General features: G+C 40.9%; 1 protein-coding gene across 1 annotated transcript in view; it reads right to left on the bottom strand.

Annotated features, from left to right (window-relative positions):
* The window catches only part of LOC126397819 (sodium channel protein type 4 subunit alpha-like), a 365,246-nt gene that overhangs the window by 114,736 nt on the left and 234,914 nt on the right, over positions 1-15,596 (bottom strand). Inside the window, exons 17-19 of the mRNA XM_050056785.1 lie at positions 5,727-5,900; positions 2,131-2,292; positions 1,846-2,040 (exon numbers count right to left, since the gene is read on the bottom strand). Of these exons, the coding sequence (XP_049912742.1) occupies positions 1,846-2,040; positions 2,131-2,292; positions 5,727-5,900 (531 nt within the window). The remainder of the gene's footprint in view (positions 1-1,845; positions 2,041-2,130; positions 2,293-5,726; positions 5,901-15,596) is intronic.

The following is a 15,596-nucleotide window of genomic DNA, read 5'->3' as shown; positions in this document are numbered from 1 at the left end:
AAGGTTCAGCTGACAGATCTACAACGTCCAAACAATATGGCACAGAAGTAAAGGGTTTCAGGTGATGTGTCAGAGATCAAAAGTCAATCACCTCCTGCTTTTAAGTGCCTCTGAACACCATGTACCCTCTGACAATGCAGTTCTCACCAACAATGATCAATGCCTCCATGCTTACAACACAGGAACACAGAGTTCTCCAAGATTTTAATCTTTCAATCCATATACACCGCTGTCGCAAGAAGAAAAAAAATGGCATTGTACATTTTGGCAAACCATGATTTATATGTATCATATCAATGTTTCTAAAGTCATGTACTATATAAACTGACATCTGGTGCTTCTCAAAGTAAAGGAAGTATCCTTAAACAGCTGAATCTGTAGGAGGCTATGTCATCAAATTCTGTTGCATTGTCAAGGACCCTTCGAATTCTACAACAATACAGAGTTCTTCCTTCAGAGAATGTGTGTAACCTCTGTGGGCATGAAGTACAAAATTCTTTACACACAATTTGCTGGAATTAGAGGTAGGGCCTCTTCAATGATGCACACCTAGGCACTCGCTAGCCTGTTTCAATGTGTGTTCACTGAATGCTAGGATGGAGTCTTGCCCAGCCTAAGCAGGACCCAGCTTGGAAGGGCATTTCCTACTAAGGAAGCATCCTTGATTTGTAAAGCACCATTTGTCATCAGAAGGTGGAGGGGATGGTGCATGGCGTGTCACTTAGGTGAAATGCCTGCCAAGCGGCAAACCACCGTTCAAGACCAACGAAACAAAACCTATTGTGTTTTAGTGAGTCATTGCTGTGTTTCCAGGAGTTTTTTAGCCAACAAACAGCGACCCATCGCTGTTTTCTCAGCAGTGACAGAGTCACCAAAAGCAGTAATTTTTCACCGAGACATCATTGCTTTTTCAGCAGGGAATGTGCCCCCCAAACTGAGTTTAAACATCCTCTTTTCCTAACCTACTTCATGGTGCTATCAGTAGCCGCAATACATTATCAGTGAATTTGCCCCTGAGTGTAGATATGTGTTTGTAATGGCACAACACAAAGTAAGAGGTCACAGGTAAGGTGTCAGGGGTCAGGCGTCTGGGCTCAAACTGGGCTCAAAGTGTAGAAAGTGAAAGCCAGAACAGTTCTGCTGGCTCTGACAGCCCTGCATAGACTCAGCCAGCTACAGCCATCTTGTAATAGTTATCAGCAAAGATCCCCCAACAGCAGATTCCTGTAATGTATGGAATAGAGTACCGTAAACTCAATCTGGCTGATATTTATCTGGTAAAAAGCAACTCTTGCTACCATGAAAAACCACAAACAAAAAACAATTATGTCAAGGACTTGGTCAACAATAATGTAGCAACCCAGAGTTTCCAACACATTAATTTATTTATGGTGGCCCGCCACGATTAAAATATCTGCTGCGACATTTTGATTTTCTATTTTTGGAGCTGGACCATTTATCAGGTGCCCTGCTGAAATAAATATACAGTTTGTTCCACACTCTCACAGCTCAGAGCTGCAGAACTGCAAGCGCAGTGAATCTTAACTGTTCATTGTGCTAGGTCTAAAAGTTCCACCTGAGTTGTGTTCATGGACCCACAAGAATCACAGAATGTAGAGATTTAGAGAGGGGACGCTGACTGACACCAGGCAAAAAACAACAACAAAATTGCAGGTTACACCCATCCCATCCCCAACAACACACCCTCCTGACGCTCCGCTGGCATTAGCTACTGCCACACTTTGATTCTAATTCTGTGGGAAACATTGCAACCACCAGCAGGGCAAAATTAGATTTCAAAGTTTCAGCAAATCTTTCAGAAGCAAAGGGTCAAAGGTCACTCACCACCAGGTTTCCGATAACCATGACCAGCATGAAGACCAGGATGCACAGCGGCTGACCCGCGACCTCCATGCAGTCCCACATGGTCTCTATCCACTCGCCGCACAGCACCCTGAAGACAATGAGGAACGAGTGGAAGAAGTCCTTCATGTGCCAGCGAGGAAGAGCGCAGTCCTTTGAGATCTTACACACACAGTCCTGGAGGGAGGAAGGAGGACACAGCCTGATGTGTTGAACCCACATGCACAAATCTAAACTTGTATTTTGGTCAGAGGTCAGAGGTGTTACCTGGTAGTTTTTACCAAACAGCTGCATCCCAACCACAGCGAAGATGAAGACAATGATGGCGAGGACGAGCGTCAGGTTGCCCAGAGCGCCCATGGAGTTGCCAATGATCTTGATCAGGGTGTTAAGGGTTGGCCACGAGCGAGCAAGCTTGAACACACGAAGCTGGAAGCAAAGAGAGACACACAGGAAGAGATGGGACTTCAGAATAAGGGTAATCAAGTCCTCTTAATCACTTCTGTGATGTTCCAGAACCAAACAGTCTGAACTGATCTTGTTCATGTTTATTACAACAAAAAAACAACTGTTGTTCTGTTAATGTATATTTAATGCCACCATGTATTACTTTTAAGAGATTTTAATGGCACAGTTTGACCAATGTATTCTTTATTATTTGAATTAAAGTATCACTATCAATGCTTTTACTTGAAGTACTCTGAAGAAATATTTCACTACTGGAAAAATGGTCTTTTTATTCAACTGAGCAGTCTATGCAAAAGAGTCTCCAAAACAGTCTATGAAAGAATAAATACTTTTGAAATTGGTGCTATATGACCAGAGAAAACAGAGAGGAAGGACTGTGGCATTCGCTTCTGCCAAGGTAGAAAACCTACAACTACCAAACTGCACTGCACTGCACCGGACCGATAAATGCTCCTGCTGGTGGGTGACATAATGCGCTGGATGATACAAAACATGTCATCAGGGCTTTTGTTGGAGGGGGGAGATCTAGGCACTGGTAAGATAGAGGGAAGTTTATGTTCTAGTGTAGATATGGACATCGCATCGGCCACCATAGTTAGCAGCCTCCCTGTGACAGTCAGCATCAGAAAAACTCTAATTTGTAAAGTGAAACTGCTTTATTCAGTTTTTACTGGTTGAAATCACCTGGTCTGTTTGTTTTGGAGAGGAAGAGACCTCTGTGGATAACTCAGCTCTCAATAAAAACCTCCTGAACAATGAACCCTGAAGGAATTCTAATCAGGAGAAGTTTAAGTTGGCTGCAATCTGCAATCCTGACTACTAGACACCACTAAATCTTACAGACTTCATCATTTCCATTCAGGTGTCTCACTTCTATTGGAAGGAAGGTTTCCAAACCAACAAAGGAGAGCTAAAGAGACAATGAGGGCAGGAAAAGGGAAGGAAGGATGACATCGGAGAGACAAGAGAATGAAAATTAGGACATAAAATAAAACAAGAAAGTACAATGAAGACACACAGAAAGAACACAAAAACAAGAGAAAGAAAAGAAAGAAGTGAATGTAAAGTGTATATGTTTATTAGTGAATCTGTGTGTTTGCCACAGGCAGAACCTGCCAACACCCAGAGTGACACTTGGAGAGATCGACGTAGACAGACGCAGACAGGCTTCAAGGATCTGTGTGTGTTTTCTTTGTGCGTGTGTATGTGTGCTTTCTATGTGTGTGTTTTGGGTGGATGTTGACAACCACCGTCCTTGTCTTGTGCAGCAAAGTTGGCCGCAGCTGAACCTGACATGTATTTTAGTGACATCGCTCATCAACAGCCAATCACCACGTCCCTTGCACACTGAGAAACGTCCTGAGGATTGATGCCTTTTCATTGGTGCTTCAGCTGATGGTCAACCAGCTCGCACCGGCCAGCATGTGCACTAGGTTTCCTCTTTTAGATAATCTTTTCTTCTGTCTCACTTTCAAGGGAATATGTGGACTGTTTTTATAGTATTTGTTGTCTCTGTATGTTTACAACCTGTTTTGTTTATTATTGTCTATAAGCAGAGGTGGAAGAAAATACTTTTCTTTGTCATTTGGTTTAGTTTCTTTTTATTTTATATATGATTACAATATTATTACATGTATATTTAGTATTATTGATTATTATTTGCTCAGTCCTTTTGTCTTGTCTCTTCTTTATCAATTACAGATTCAAATACACTCGTTTACCATACCTGTTTCCATCTACCCTCATGAATGTTTTTTTTTTTTTTTTTTAAGATATTTTTGGGGGCATTTTGGCCTTTATTTGATAGAACAGACAAGCGTGAAGGGGAGAGAGAGAGAGAGGGAGTGACAAGCAGCAAAGGGCCACAGGCTGGAGTCGAACCCGGGCCGCTGTGGCAACAGCCTTGTACACAGGGCCCCTGCTCTACCACTAAGCCACCAACGCCCCAACCCTCATGAATGTTTTGTATGCCACTACCTCAAATTTGTGTACTACCCTCCCCAGCAACAAAAAGAAGAAAAAAAGAAAAACAGTATACAAAAACTATGTTACGAGTAAAAGTCCTACATTTAAGTTTTTCCTGAAGTGGGAAATACAAAAGTATTAGCATGAAAATATAACTAATGTACCAAAAAATATACAGAATGTCCCATTTCAGAATATTATATATTTTATTACTAGATTATAATTATTGATGCATTAGTGTGTTCATCGCTTTAATGTTGCAGCTGGTAAAGGTAGAGCTCATTTTAATAACTTTATATGCTATTGGGTAGTTTGATCACTTTGTCATCATCTCTTAACAGATTTATATTTCGTATCTTTACATGGCTTTGTTGAATACTTGATTCTGCTTGGTCTATTATTTAATTCTACTGTCTTTTTTTTTATTGAAGAGCAGGCCTCAGCTATGAATTAGATGCACTTCTGATCATTGATGCTTATCAGAAGCAATGGAATCATTTTTAAATCAATGAATGCTATTATAATTGATTTTTTAAAATAAACAAATCTTTTGTAAAAAAAAAAAAAAAAGTCACTATTAAAAATCAATAAAATAATTTTTAAATCAATAAAATCCATTTTAAATGAACAAAATTATTTTTAAACTAATAAAATCCTTTTTAAATCTATAAAACAATTTTTGAAATGACAAAATACATTTTAAGCAATAAAAACATTTTAAAATCAATATTTTGTGTTAAATCATTGATGTCTTTCGTGAGTAGCCATGAGTAAGGACCCCGACACGGAGAGAAGGGGTTATTTTCGCAGTACGTTATCCCTTAGTTAAAAATCTGACTCCATAAAATAACAAAAGCTGTAAGATAAATGTAGTTCAGTAAAAAGGACAATATTTCATTCTGAGATGTAGCGGAGGAGAAGTTTAAGTAGCAGGAAATGGAAACATAATCAAGTAAAGTACAAGTACCTCAAAAATATCCTTAAGAACAGCATCTAAATAACTGTAATTTGTGAATTTTCACCACTGTCTATATAAGTCCTGAAAAACCAAAAGTATGAGATTATTCTACCTTTTCTTACCTGTTCAGTCAGGAATTTGTGTTGAAAAATGTTGGAAATATGAGACCTCAGTAACGGACTCAGTTTAGACGAGACCTGCTCACTAGATCTGGCAACTTTTTAAAGCAACTTAGTTAAATGGTGGCATAGAGAATATCTCTCCAACACATATTTCGATTGAAAAGTCATTTCTGCATGTGATGTCATCAGATATGCAAACTAGTTTATCATGTTATATAACGGCTTTCCATTACAAAAAGTTGGTAACAGTGGAAAAAATCATTTCAAACTCGATTCAAGAAACTGATTCTGAAGGACTGATGAAGAAGTTTGTTGGTAACTTTATGTTTCAGGTGTAATCTGAGCATTACCAGTCTGAAGGAGCGCAGCACACTGAGCCCCTCCACATCAGACAGGCCGAGCTCCATGAGGCTGAGGCAGACGATGATGCTGTCGAAGATGTTCCAGCCCGTCTGAAAGTAGTAGTACGGATCCAGAGCAATGATCTTCAACAACATCTCTGCTGTGAAGATCCCTGAGAACACCTAAAACACAGAGACACACAGACATTTTAATATTAATGTGACAACCGTACTGATGTTTTAATTTGGTGTATTTAAGGAGTTGATTTTATGAAAAGATGCTGAAGCTGCTGCTAAAATATTACAGTCACCTGCTTTGTTAATGATCATGTTCATATAGAAAATAAAGTTCAAATTAAATAAACGGCCTTATTTGGAAAATCCAAATGGAATAGGCTGTTTCCATGACCCCAGTCAAATTATCGTCTTATTTGGACTAACAGGAATATTAGCGTGTATGAAAATGTAGCCAATGGAGAAGAAAAAGGAGGTAACCTGTTGTTTTGCCTGCAAAATGAGTCAGGAAACCTGACCTCTGCTGTGAGCTTTAGATTTCAGAAAAACAAAGAAAACTCACTGTGCATGTAATTTAAATTATACTGAAGATATAAAATATAATTTACAGCACCAATTATATATTACTAATAGTCTGAGATAGACAAACACAAGGAGATCGTCTCTGTGCTAAGGTACTAGAAATAGCTGTGACACACACACACACACACACACACACACACACACACACAAACAAACACACACATATGCACACAAAGCTAAAAAGTGGACACCTACAGGTAGGGACAGTCAGGTAATGACACACACACACACACACACACATAAACACACACAGGCATACAAAAAGCTAAATGAAGGGCAGAGTTAGCCAAAGGGTAGGACATTTCAGACTGGGTTAGATTCTCTCTCTCTCTTTCTCTCCCTCTCTCTCTCTCAGACAGACAGACAGACACACACACACACACACACGCACACGCGTGTCACCTCCTATAAACCCCAGCTGAAGTACACAAGTTCTTTAAAAGCCAACAGGAGTTCAGAAACAAAGGGACACTCCAGCACACTGACCTGCTGCGCTCACATTAACACACACTGTTAGTATGACTGCTAACCATTTTCAACACACTGTGTGCATGTACAGGTATGTATGTATGCTAAAGTATTAGCGTGGAGACATTGAGCTGAATCACAGACCCGCGCTGCTTTATTAAACAGTTTTTAATAAAGGGGACCTATTATGCTTTTCCTTATTTTCTGTCATACATCTACACCTATCAGCCAAAACATTAAAACCACTGACAGGTGAAGTGAATAACTGATTTTTTTGTTCCAATGCATTGCTCTGCTGGAAAACCTTCTGGCATTCATGTGGATACCACCTGACATGTTCCACCCACTCAATACGTGTTGCAGACAATGCCCCCCCCCCCTCATGGCAACAGTACTCCCCAATGGACTAAAATGGATCTGCCACCAACGCACTGGTGCCAGACACCACAGGACACTCCCAGAGATCCTGTGTTCATGCATCGACAGGTGAGAGCCAAGTCCGATCCAAGGAGGCCCCACCTTGGATTAGGGGGACATCTGGAGTACCAGCACATCACAAGAATCCTGGGAAATTTAGAAGCCAGGTCGACACCTTGAGCTTTTTGTCACGCTCTACAGGCCATTTCTAAACAGATTTTGTAGAGTGGTATGCTGCTTTTTTCTGCTGGGGGCCACTGCCATTGGGGATTACTGTTGCCATAAGGGGGGTACTTGGTCTGCAATGGTGTTTGAGTGGGTGGAACATGTCAGGTGGTATCCACATGAATGCCAGAAGCAAAGGTTTCCCAGCAAAACAATGTATTAGAACAAAATAATCAAAGTTGTTCACTTCATCTGTCAGTGGTTTTAGTATTTTGGCTGATTGGTGTATATGTATAATGTTACAATGCTGGATGTTAATATTAAACATGGCCAAAGTTATGAGGTAAATGTATTTAAAAGTAATCTCTGTAAGCAAAAACCTCAGGCTACAGACAGTTCTGAATACGGTTTCTAGCCTTTTTTTCCTACTATTACTACTTTTACTTTTTACTACGCTTCTTCTACGCTTCTATGAGTGTCTACACTAAATACTCATATAGCTACATGCTAACATATAGCTACATGCTAATGTCAAGGAAACATGTAATCTTGGTTGCTGATGTTCATTTCTCCCTGATTTCACATTTTACTCTGTATTCATGTGGTGTCTGAATGATAAAAAAACAAACAAACAAACAAAAAAACAACAAGTGCCCAACTGGGAAAAATTCACATTAACACCCCCTCAAGTCGGAACAACAACTCAGAAAATTGGTGAAAATTTTGGCACGAGTTACCAAGTTGACGTCACATATGCAGAAACATGCCAAATGTTCAGTTGATTTTTACTAAACTAATAATTCTGTTGTGGTTTGTATTTGCTGCTTTTATTTTGGTAGTTTGTTCCGGTTGTGTGTGTGTTGTTTGGGTAACGTTACTTTTGTCCCTCCGGAGGCACCCTTCCTCCCGGCTGCGTCGAGGAGTGATTGGACTCACCTGTTTCTGCTTTGCCAATCAAGCCGCCTACTTTAAGCCTGCTGAGACACTCCTCGACGCCAGAGTATACAGAGAACCTCCGTGGTATCAGCTTGGCTCCCATTTGGTAACATTGTGAACTTTCTCTTGTGCATGTTGATGAGTTTTTGTAACCGTGTCTCTCCTCCGTCTTTTCCAGTGCCTCCCGTGCCCTCACAGCCCAGCACTCTCTGGACGTCTTTTGTGTTTTTTTGAAGGACTCTTGCAATTTTGATTTTTTTGTGGATTCACCCGCCCTTTGTTAAATAAATCATTGTTATAACCGGCTCCATTTCCGCTCCTGGGTTCCCTTTCTGCACCTCACGTCACTTCCGCTCCTGGGTTCCCTTTCTGCACCTCACGTCACAAATTCTTTTGCTCACGTGTAATTTGTAAAATGGTATTGTGTTGTAAGTGTAAGTTGCTGTCCACGTAGAGTAACCTAGCTTACTTAGAAAAGTTATTTATTAGCATTAATGGAGTAAAGCAATATTTCAGTAGTTTTAGGGGATGTACCTGCGCAGCAACAAGACACCTTTTAATAAAAAGATCCACATTTTATTAACGTGTTGTTTATAAGCTTTGAGCAATAAAAAATAGCACATTTTCTCTGTAGGGTCCTTGTTGTTTCCACATTATGACTTAAAGTTCATGAACACACCAAAGTCAGAGGAACAACTTCTCAACAATCTCTCTGCTGAAACATGTTCAGTTATGTTTAGAAGCTTTTATTGGTGATTTTTAACGGTAGACAATGCCACTATTCTCTGTTACACTCATTCCTCAGCTGTAATGACGGTGCAGAGACGCTGAGATACTGAAGACTGGGAAACACTAACCAGTCAGAGCAGACTGGGCATTTTCAGGAGGGGGCCTTAAAGAAAAAGACAATAAAACAGAGGGTGAATACAGGTGTTCCAGCACAGACAGTGTGAGGAAAATGAGGAAAGTGCTTATTGAAAAGAAACCCAACATACAAGTATGAACCTGAAAATGGGCAGAATAGGTCCTCTTTGAGATCACAAGCACACTCGGTTCCTCATAAACAAGACCCGACCAAGAACTCCAGTAAAGCTGCAGATTATATTGAGTCTAATCAGGTCTGCAAGTGCTCCACTCTACTGCTGCAGGTCTCAGGTCTGTCTTTTCGTCTTTTTTCTAGATTTTGGCAAATCAAGCTTTATGTTAATGCAATCTTTTTCTTTTCGACCCCTTGCTTTTGTAACGATTATGGTCAATCCCACATCGCCTGCTGTCAGTGCTTTGAGAAGCAATAGCTCCTATGCATCTCTGTGTTCTTGCATAACACCATGTTAAGTAGGTCTTCACCAGGCTTAATTTCTGAAATGTGGATTAAAAAAATAACCTTTACAAACAAGAGGAGACAAAATATTATAGACTGTTTTGCTCAAAGCAGCTGTTTCATTTTCTCTGCTACATGCACCATATCTGGACCACAAACATGGTGGGTAACAATGACGACAGCAGGACCTGGGAGAAAGCAACGAGGTGGGCATGACATGAATTCTTCAATATAATCTGATGACTAAAAAGACTTAAGTGTCAACACTTTTCGTTGACTAAAACTATATCAACTAGAATTACCGCCTCGTAGTTGTATACCTCCACAAACCAAGTTGCAGTTACATCCATGTCTGTGAAAACATGGATGCTTCACACACATCTTCCCAAGTGTCACCAATTCAGTATTGGACTAAATGTCTCCCCTTCTGTTCCTGAGACATGACGTTGATTAATGGCCAGTAAAGTGTTTTATGCAGAACACTGTGATGTCACAGTGAAGTTGACCTTTGACCTTTTGGACATTAAATGTCATCACTTCATATAACAGCTACGGTTTTCTTTGACTGAAATGATACTAACATACCCAGACTTTTAATCAATTCAAACTTGACTAAAAAAACAGGTTGAGGTTGCAGCTGCAGTTTTTTTTTTTTTTTTTAATTCAGTGACCTGAGGACAGTTGCAGACTTGCAGTTCACTGAAGCAGCCGAGTTCTTGATTTGGTGATTTTTAGGAAACAACACTTTTCTCAGCTGTTTTCTCCTGTGGTTTGATCCTTTAAGCTTCTCTCTCTCTGCAGACCTCAGCTCGTCCAGGGTTTGCCTAGCTCTGCTTTACATCACGTGTGTGTCTGTGTTTGCTGCGTTTAAAGTGTGTGTTTGTTGAAAGTGCACGTGAGAGTGTATTAATGTGTGTGTCCTTGCAGCAGCAGCAGCAGCAGCAGCAGCAGCAGCAGCAGCAGCAGTCCCTCTCCCTGCTTGTTGTTCCAGAAAGAAGGGGATCCTCGATGTGACACCGGCTACGTGACACACGTGTGTTTGTGTGTGTGTTTCTGTTTCTTGGTCTGTGCATGTGTGTGTGTTTGTTTATGTGTGTGTGTGTGTGTGTGTGTATGTTTAACTGGCAGTGTGTGTGCAAGTCTCCCACAAAAAGTGAGTTCTGAGGTTTAATGGTTCGACTATTTTTGTCCCTATGCGCACAAAATCACACACACACAAAATCAGGCTCTTTCTGGGGTTACCTCTTCATCTCAAACACACGAACACACACACACACACACACACACAGATGATCCTCTTACACGGGCTCATTAACTCTGTAGTGTGTTGATTAGCTACTCAACAATCACGCTGTTATTATTACCACCATCAGGAGAGCCTCTCTCTCCATCACTTTCTCCTGTAAGTGAGTGATGTGTCGATGAAGGAGGCTCTCTCAGTACGCAGAGGTTGAGCAAAAACTCATAGTTGAAGATGAGAATGTGAAATGAAGTGAGTATAAGTGATTCAGAGTGTGCATTTTCAACATATGAGAGGAAGGAGGCGTCAGTTAGTTACGGCAGAGGTTGCTGGTTTGAATGCTGCCTGTGCTGCTGCTGCTGCAGTGTTTCAGTTTAATGTAGTGCAGTGTGGTGGTGTTGTGTTACTGATCAGTGAAGAGTGTGTGTGTAACAGTGTGTTGACGTCAGGCAGAGTGACGTTAATGAAGTTAAACACAGTTCAGCTGTCAAATATCAGCAGCAGCCTCTGGCCTCAAACATCACGCTGTGGGAAACATCACACACTCACAGCTCCTTATATTATAATACTTAGGTACTTACTATTTCATAAACCCGACATCATACATCGAGTTTACCCTACTGTTTATTCTACATTCTATATTTCTTGTATGTTAACTAAATCATTCTGCACTGCTTTTTGCACTTCTGGTTACATCCTAAGCTGCATTTTATTGTCTCAGCACAGGACTCAAAATACTTTTTTTTCCTGTTTACATGCACTGCACTTTTAAAATTACATGCACCGTTGTTTTACATTTGGTGTATTTGACCTTCTTCATCTGCACTACTGCCATGGCCAGATCCAAGCCGAATTACAGTAATGTACCGTGAAACTACTTCAAGTTTCAGATGGTCATAAAAACGTTTTGAGCAGCCACTCCACAAACCTAAACAGAAACTTGCACTAAATATATGAATATATGAAGAGGTGTGTCCTATGTGGTGATAAATTTTGATATTACGTTTCAGTCGCTGGGACACATTACATGGAAGCTATTAAAACATGATCTATTAGAATAATTATGTAAAATAAATAAACCACACAACAGTAATGAAAATAAGTGTGCTACGAGAGAACAATCTGGCGTAATTTTTTGAATCATAATTTTCTTTAATTATTGAAAACACCTCAGTTTTGTGTTATTTAAACAGTAATACATGGCTGATCCCTCAGTCAGCCCCCAGTAGTTAAACAGAGAGCTGGGAAGCTTGGAGGTGAGCTTAGCGTCCTCTAACTGCCAATATCGGGTGAAACTGACGCAGCTGGTCAGATATCATCCTTAAAACTTACTTTACCAAGATGCAGAGGCCTCGGCTGGTGTGACCAAAGTGTTTTATGGTGCTGCTGTTTCACTATGCTGCTCTGTCTTGTCTGTCCATGTACTGTCAGTGCCCTGTACACGAGTTTTCATGGCGTGAGTAAATGGATGTGTGGTGTAAGGCTCCATGTCATTGGTCCGACGTCCCGTTATTCCAATATGTGNGGTGCTGAATGCGCCGTGACCGGCTCTGGGTCAGCTGGGAAAGGCTTGAGGCAGAGCAGGCTCACGGCTTATGTGTTTGCCACTTTCTTTTTCATTTTAACCCACACCATGATCTTTTCCTGACCCTAACCAAGTGGTTTTTGTGCCTAAACCTAACCAGACCTTAACCACAGGGCATCATGATGATTTCGTAACAATGGGATGTTGGAATAATGGGCTGTCGGACCAATGGGCAGACCCCGTGGTGTAAAAGTGTGTGAAAAGTGTCAATTGCACATGGTCAGTGGGTGAGTAGGCAGGTGCACCATGTTAAGTGCAGCGGTGCATGTAGAGCTAAGAATTATGTGCACAGCTCAAATTGGACGTGCACTACCTTTCATATGGCAGTGTTCTTTGGAGCCCTATACCTGTACTCTGTGCAATGCCAAAACACGTTGAATCTAGTCTAATCAAACAATATTTATAAATTCATAAACAACATTTATGAAATTATGTCAAATAAGAAAATATTGTAAACTTTACAGTTTTTTTTGTTTCATTATTCAATGTTCATATGTATTTTAAAAAGTTGTGAATTTTTGACACTGCTGCATTTGATTGGCTAACTTAGGCTGGATGACTATAAATCAAACAGCAGCTCTGATCCCAACCACATTCAGAAGTTTGTTTTTTGTTTTTTGGTCATAAGATGCATCTTGCTGTTGCTGGGCAACACCTACTTGCCTGTCAATCACCTATGTGCCAGAGACCTAAACATGTATAGGTAGCAACGTTCAAGTATTCAAGTTTTTGTAAGCATCACACAAATGTTCGTCTTTATTAGATTGAACTGTTACAGTAATGACCAGATTTTCCTCCATGTTTGTTATTGGCAGTTCTTCTCTATGGGAATTTCCATTTTCTGATCGGACAGCAGAGAAAAAGCTGCACTGATGTTGACAGTTTATTCTCTCAGAGCTGAACCTTTTCAATTTAGGCTGATGACTGTACAAAAACACAAACAGGACGACTTATTGTCTCCTAATTCAACACAGACCTGACACATAACATTGCTGGAGACAGAAACATGGATCCTGAGGGTTTTGTGGGGCTCAGGTCTGACTGAGGACTCTTACTTGTGACTTATCCTACCAAGTTGGTAGGTTGGGTGTTTGAAGACACAATGATGACTTTAAAGTTCAGTTCGTGTTCACGACTGAGGACTCTGTGTGTGTGTGTGTGTGTGTGTGTGTGTGTGTGTGTGTGTGTGTTTCTGCAGAGGCAAAGTCTCTGATTCACTGACTGAGGGATGAAAAACTACTCTGACCAGCAAGTGTGTGTGTGTGTGTGTGTGTGTGTGTGTGTGTGTGTGTGTGTGTNGCAGAGGCAAAGTCTCTGATTCACTGACTGAGGGATGAAAAACTACTCTGACCAGCAAGTGTGTGTGTGTGTGTGTGTGTGTGTGTGTGTGTGTGCTGCTGGCTAACAAACAGGGGATGTCGACATCAGCACTCACTAATAACAGTAACATCAGCACAGAGCGGATGACACGGACTGTGTGTGTGTGTGTGTGTGTGTGTGAGAGAGAGAGAGAGAGAGAGAGACAGAGCGAGAGAGAGAAAGAGAGAGAGAGAGAGACGCGTGATTATTTTTGTCACAACCAGGCAGATATAATGAGTAAGCACCAGGACACACACACACACACACACACACACACACACACACACATACAGTAGCTAGCTCATAATTATAAATATCGGATTTAAGTTTACATTTGATAAACTTTATTTTTCTAAAATCTGTTTTAGGGCAATTTTTGTTGGAAATATTTAACCCTTTACAAATGGACATCCTGTGGACTGCCAAACCATTATAGCTAGAGCATTCATTCTTTTTGCCGTGGAAAGATAAGGCTTCTGTCTTCCGTCATCACATCATGAGCTTATGTTACCCTTTCTTACGTACGGTGCAAACGTTGTAATTACCATAGTCATGCCAGAATTTCCTCGTACAAGCTGTGGGAGATGGATGTTTGCATAATCCTGTATATATTGATAGAAAATAGGGCTGCTCCTTGAAAGTCAGGGATCAGTTGGAGACCCCTCATTCAAGACAGCTGCGGACACAATGCAGTGGCATAAGGAAGGACAAACTTTCCACTACAAGGCTCCAAGATAACATTATCCTCTCTCTTCTGCTTTAAAGAGGTGAATTAACAGCTCACAGATACTTAATACGACACAGTCTCTGGCTTTTGTTTGATATCTAGTGTTGGCAAAAAATGCACATTTCTGATCCATTATTAGCTGTTGGCAAAAAATGCACATTTCTGATCCATTATTAGCGTCATTAGGTTATTTACTATATTACACGAATGCCACTGTCACACTGAATGTTCTGCTGAACCCCATTTAAAATGTCTAAATTTATATGAAAAAAANTATCTAGTGTTGGCAAAAAATGCACATTTCTGATCCATTATTAGCGTCATTAGGTTATTTACTATATTACACGGATGCCATTGTCACACTGAATGTTCTGCTGAACCCCATTTAAAATGTCTAAATTTATATGAAAAAAAAAAAAAAGAAATGGTTGAATATGATTGTATTGACAAAATTCTGAGTCAGGTACAACCCTGATTTTTGGCACAGACATTCGCACAGTTGAAGCAGAGCCACGAGCCGATTCGCCAACGTCTGTGCATTTATCCCTCACTGCGCCTGCGCGAAGACATAGATCACCATGGCAACGCGTCGGTGGACTGTAAATATGGAGGCCAGGTTGGTTGAGCTGTGGCAACAGTATGAGTGCCTGTTCGACGTTTCTTCTTCCACCTACCACGACCGCTATCAACGAGAGAAACGCTGGCAGGAGATAGCCAATATTCTTCAGCTACCTGATAAGTTTTTTCTGCCCTCATTTTCAAGCGAGCGCAACAAACATACAAGCTAGCGTGCTAGACGAGGTACAACACACACACACACAGAGGGTGCACCCGGCTGTAGCCGGCTTACCTCCAACTCTCGTTGTAAAATGGACAAACTATACTGTCCATGTCTCTCAAGCCATCTGCGAGTCCATGTGCGCCGACACCTCTTCTTTTTGGACGTTTCGGCACACAGAATAGCGCAAATCATAAAAGCAAACCGCTTGTCCTGCTTCGTTGACAACAACGGCACTTCCGGAACAAATCGGAGCTTTCAAATGTATCTTTATTGACAGCTGTCA

Source organism: Epinephelus moara, chromosome 11 (assembly GCF_006386435.1).
Source record: "Epinephelus moara isolate mb chromosome 11, YSFRI_EMoa_1.0, whole genome shotgun sequence".
NCBI classification, from domain to species: Eukaryota; Metazoa; Chordata; class Actinopteri; order Perciformes; family Serranidae; genus Epinephelus; species Epinephelus moara.
This window is presented reverse-complemented; position numbering and strand designations above follow the sequence as displayed.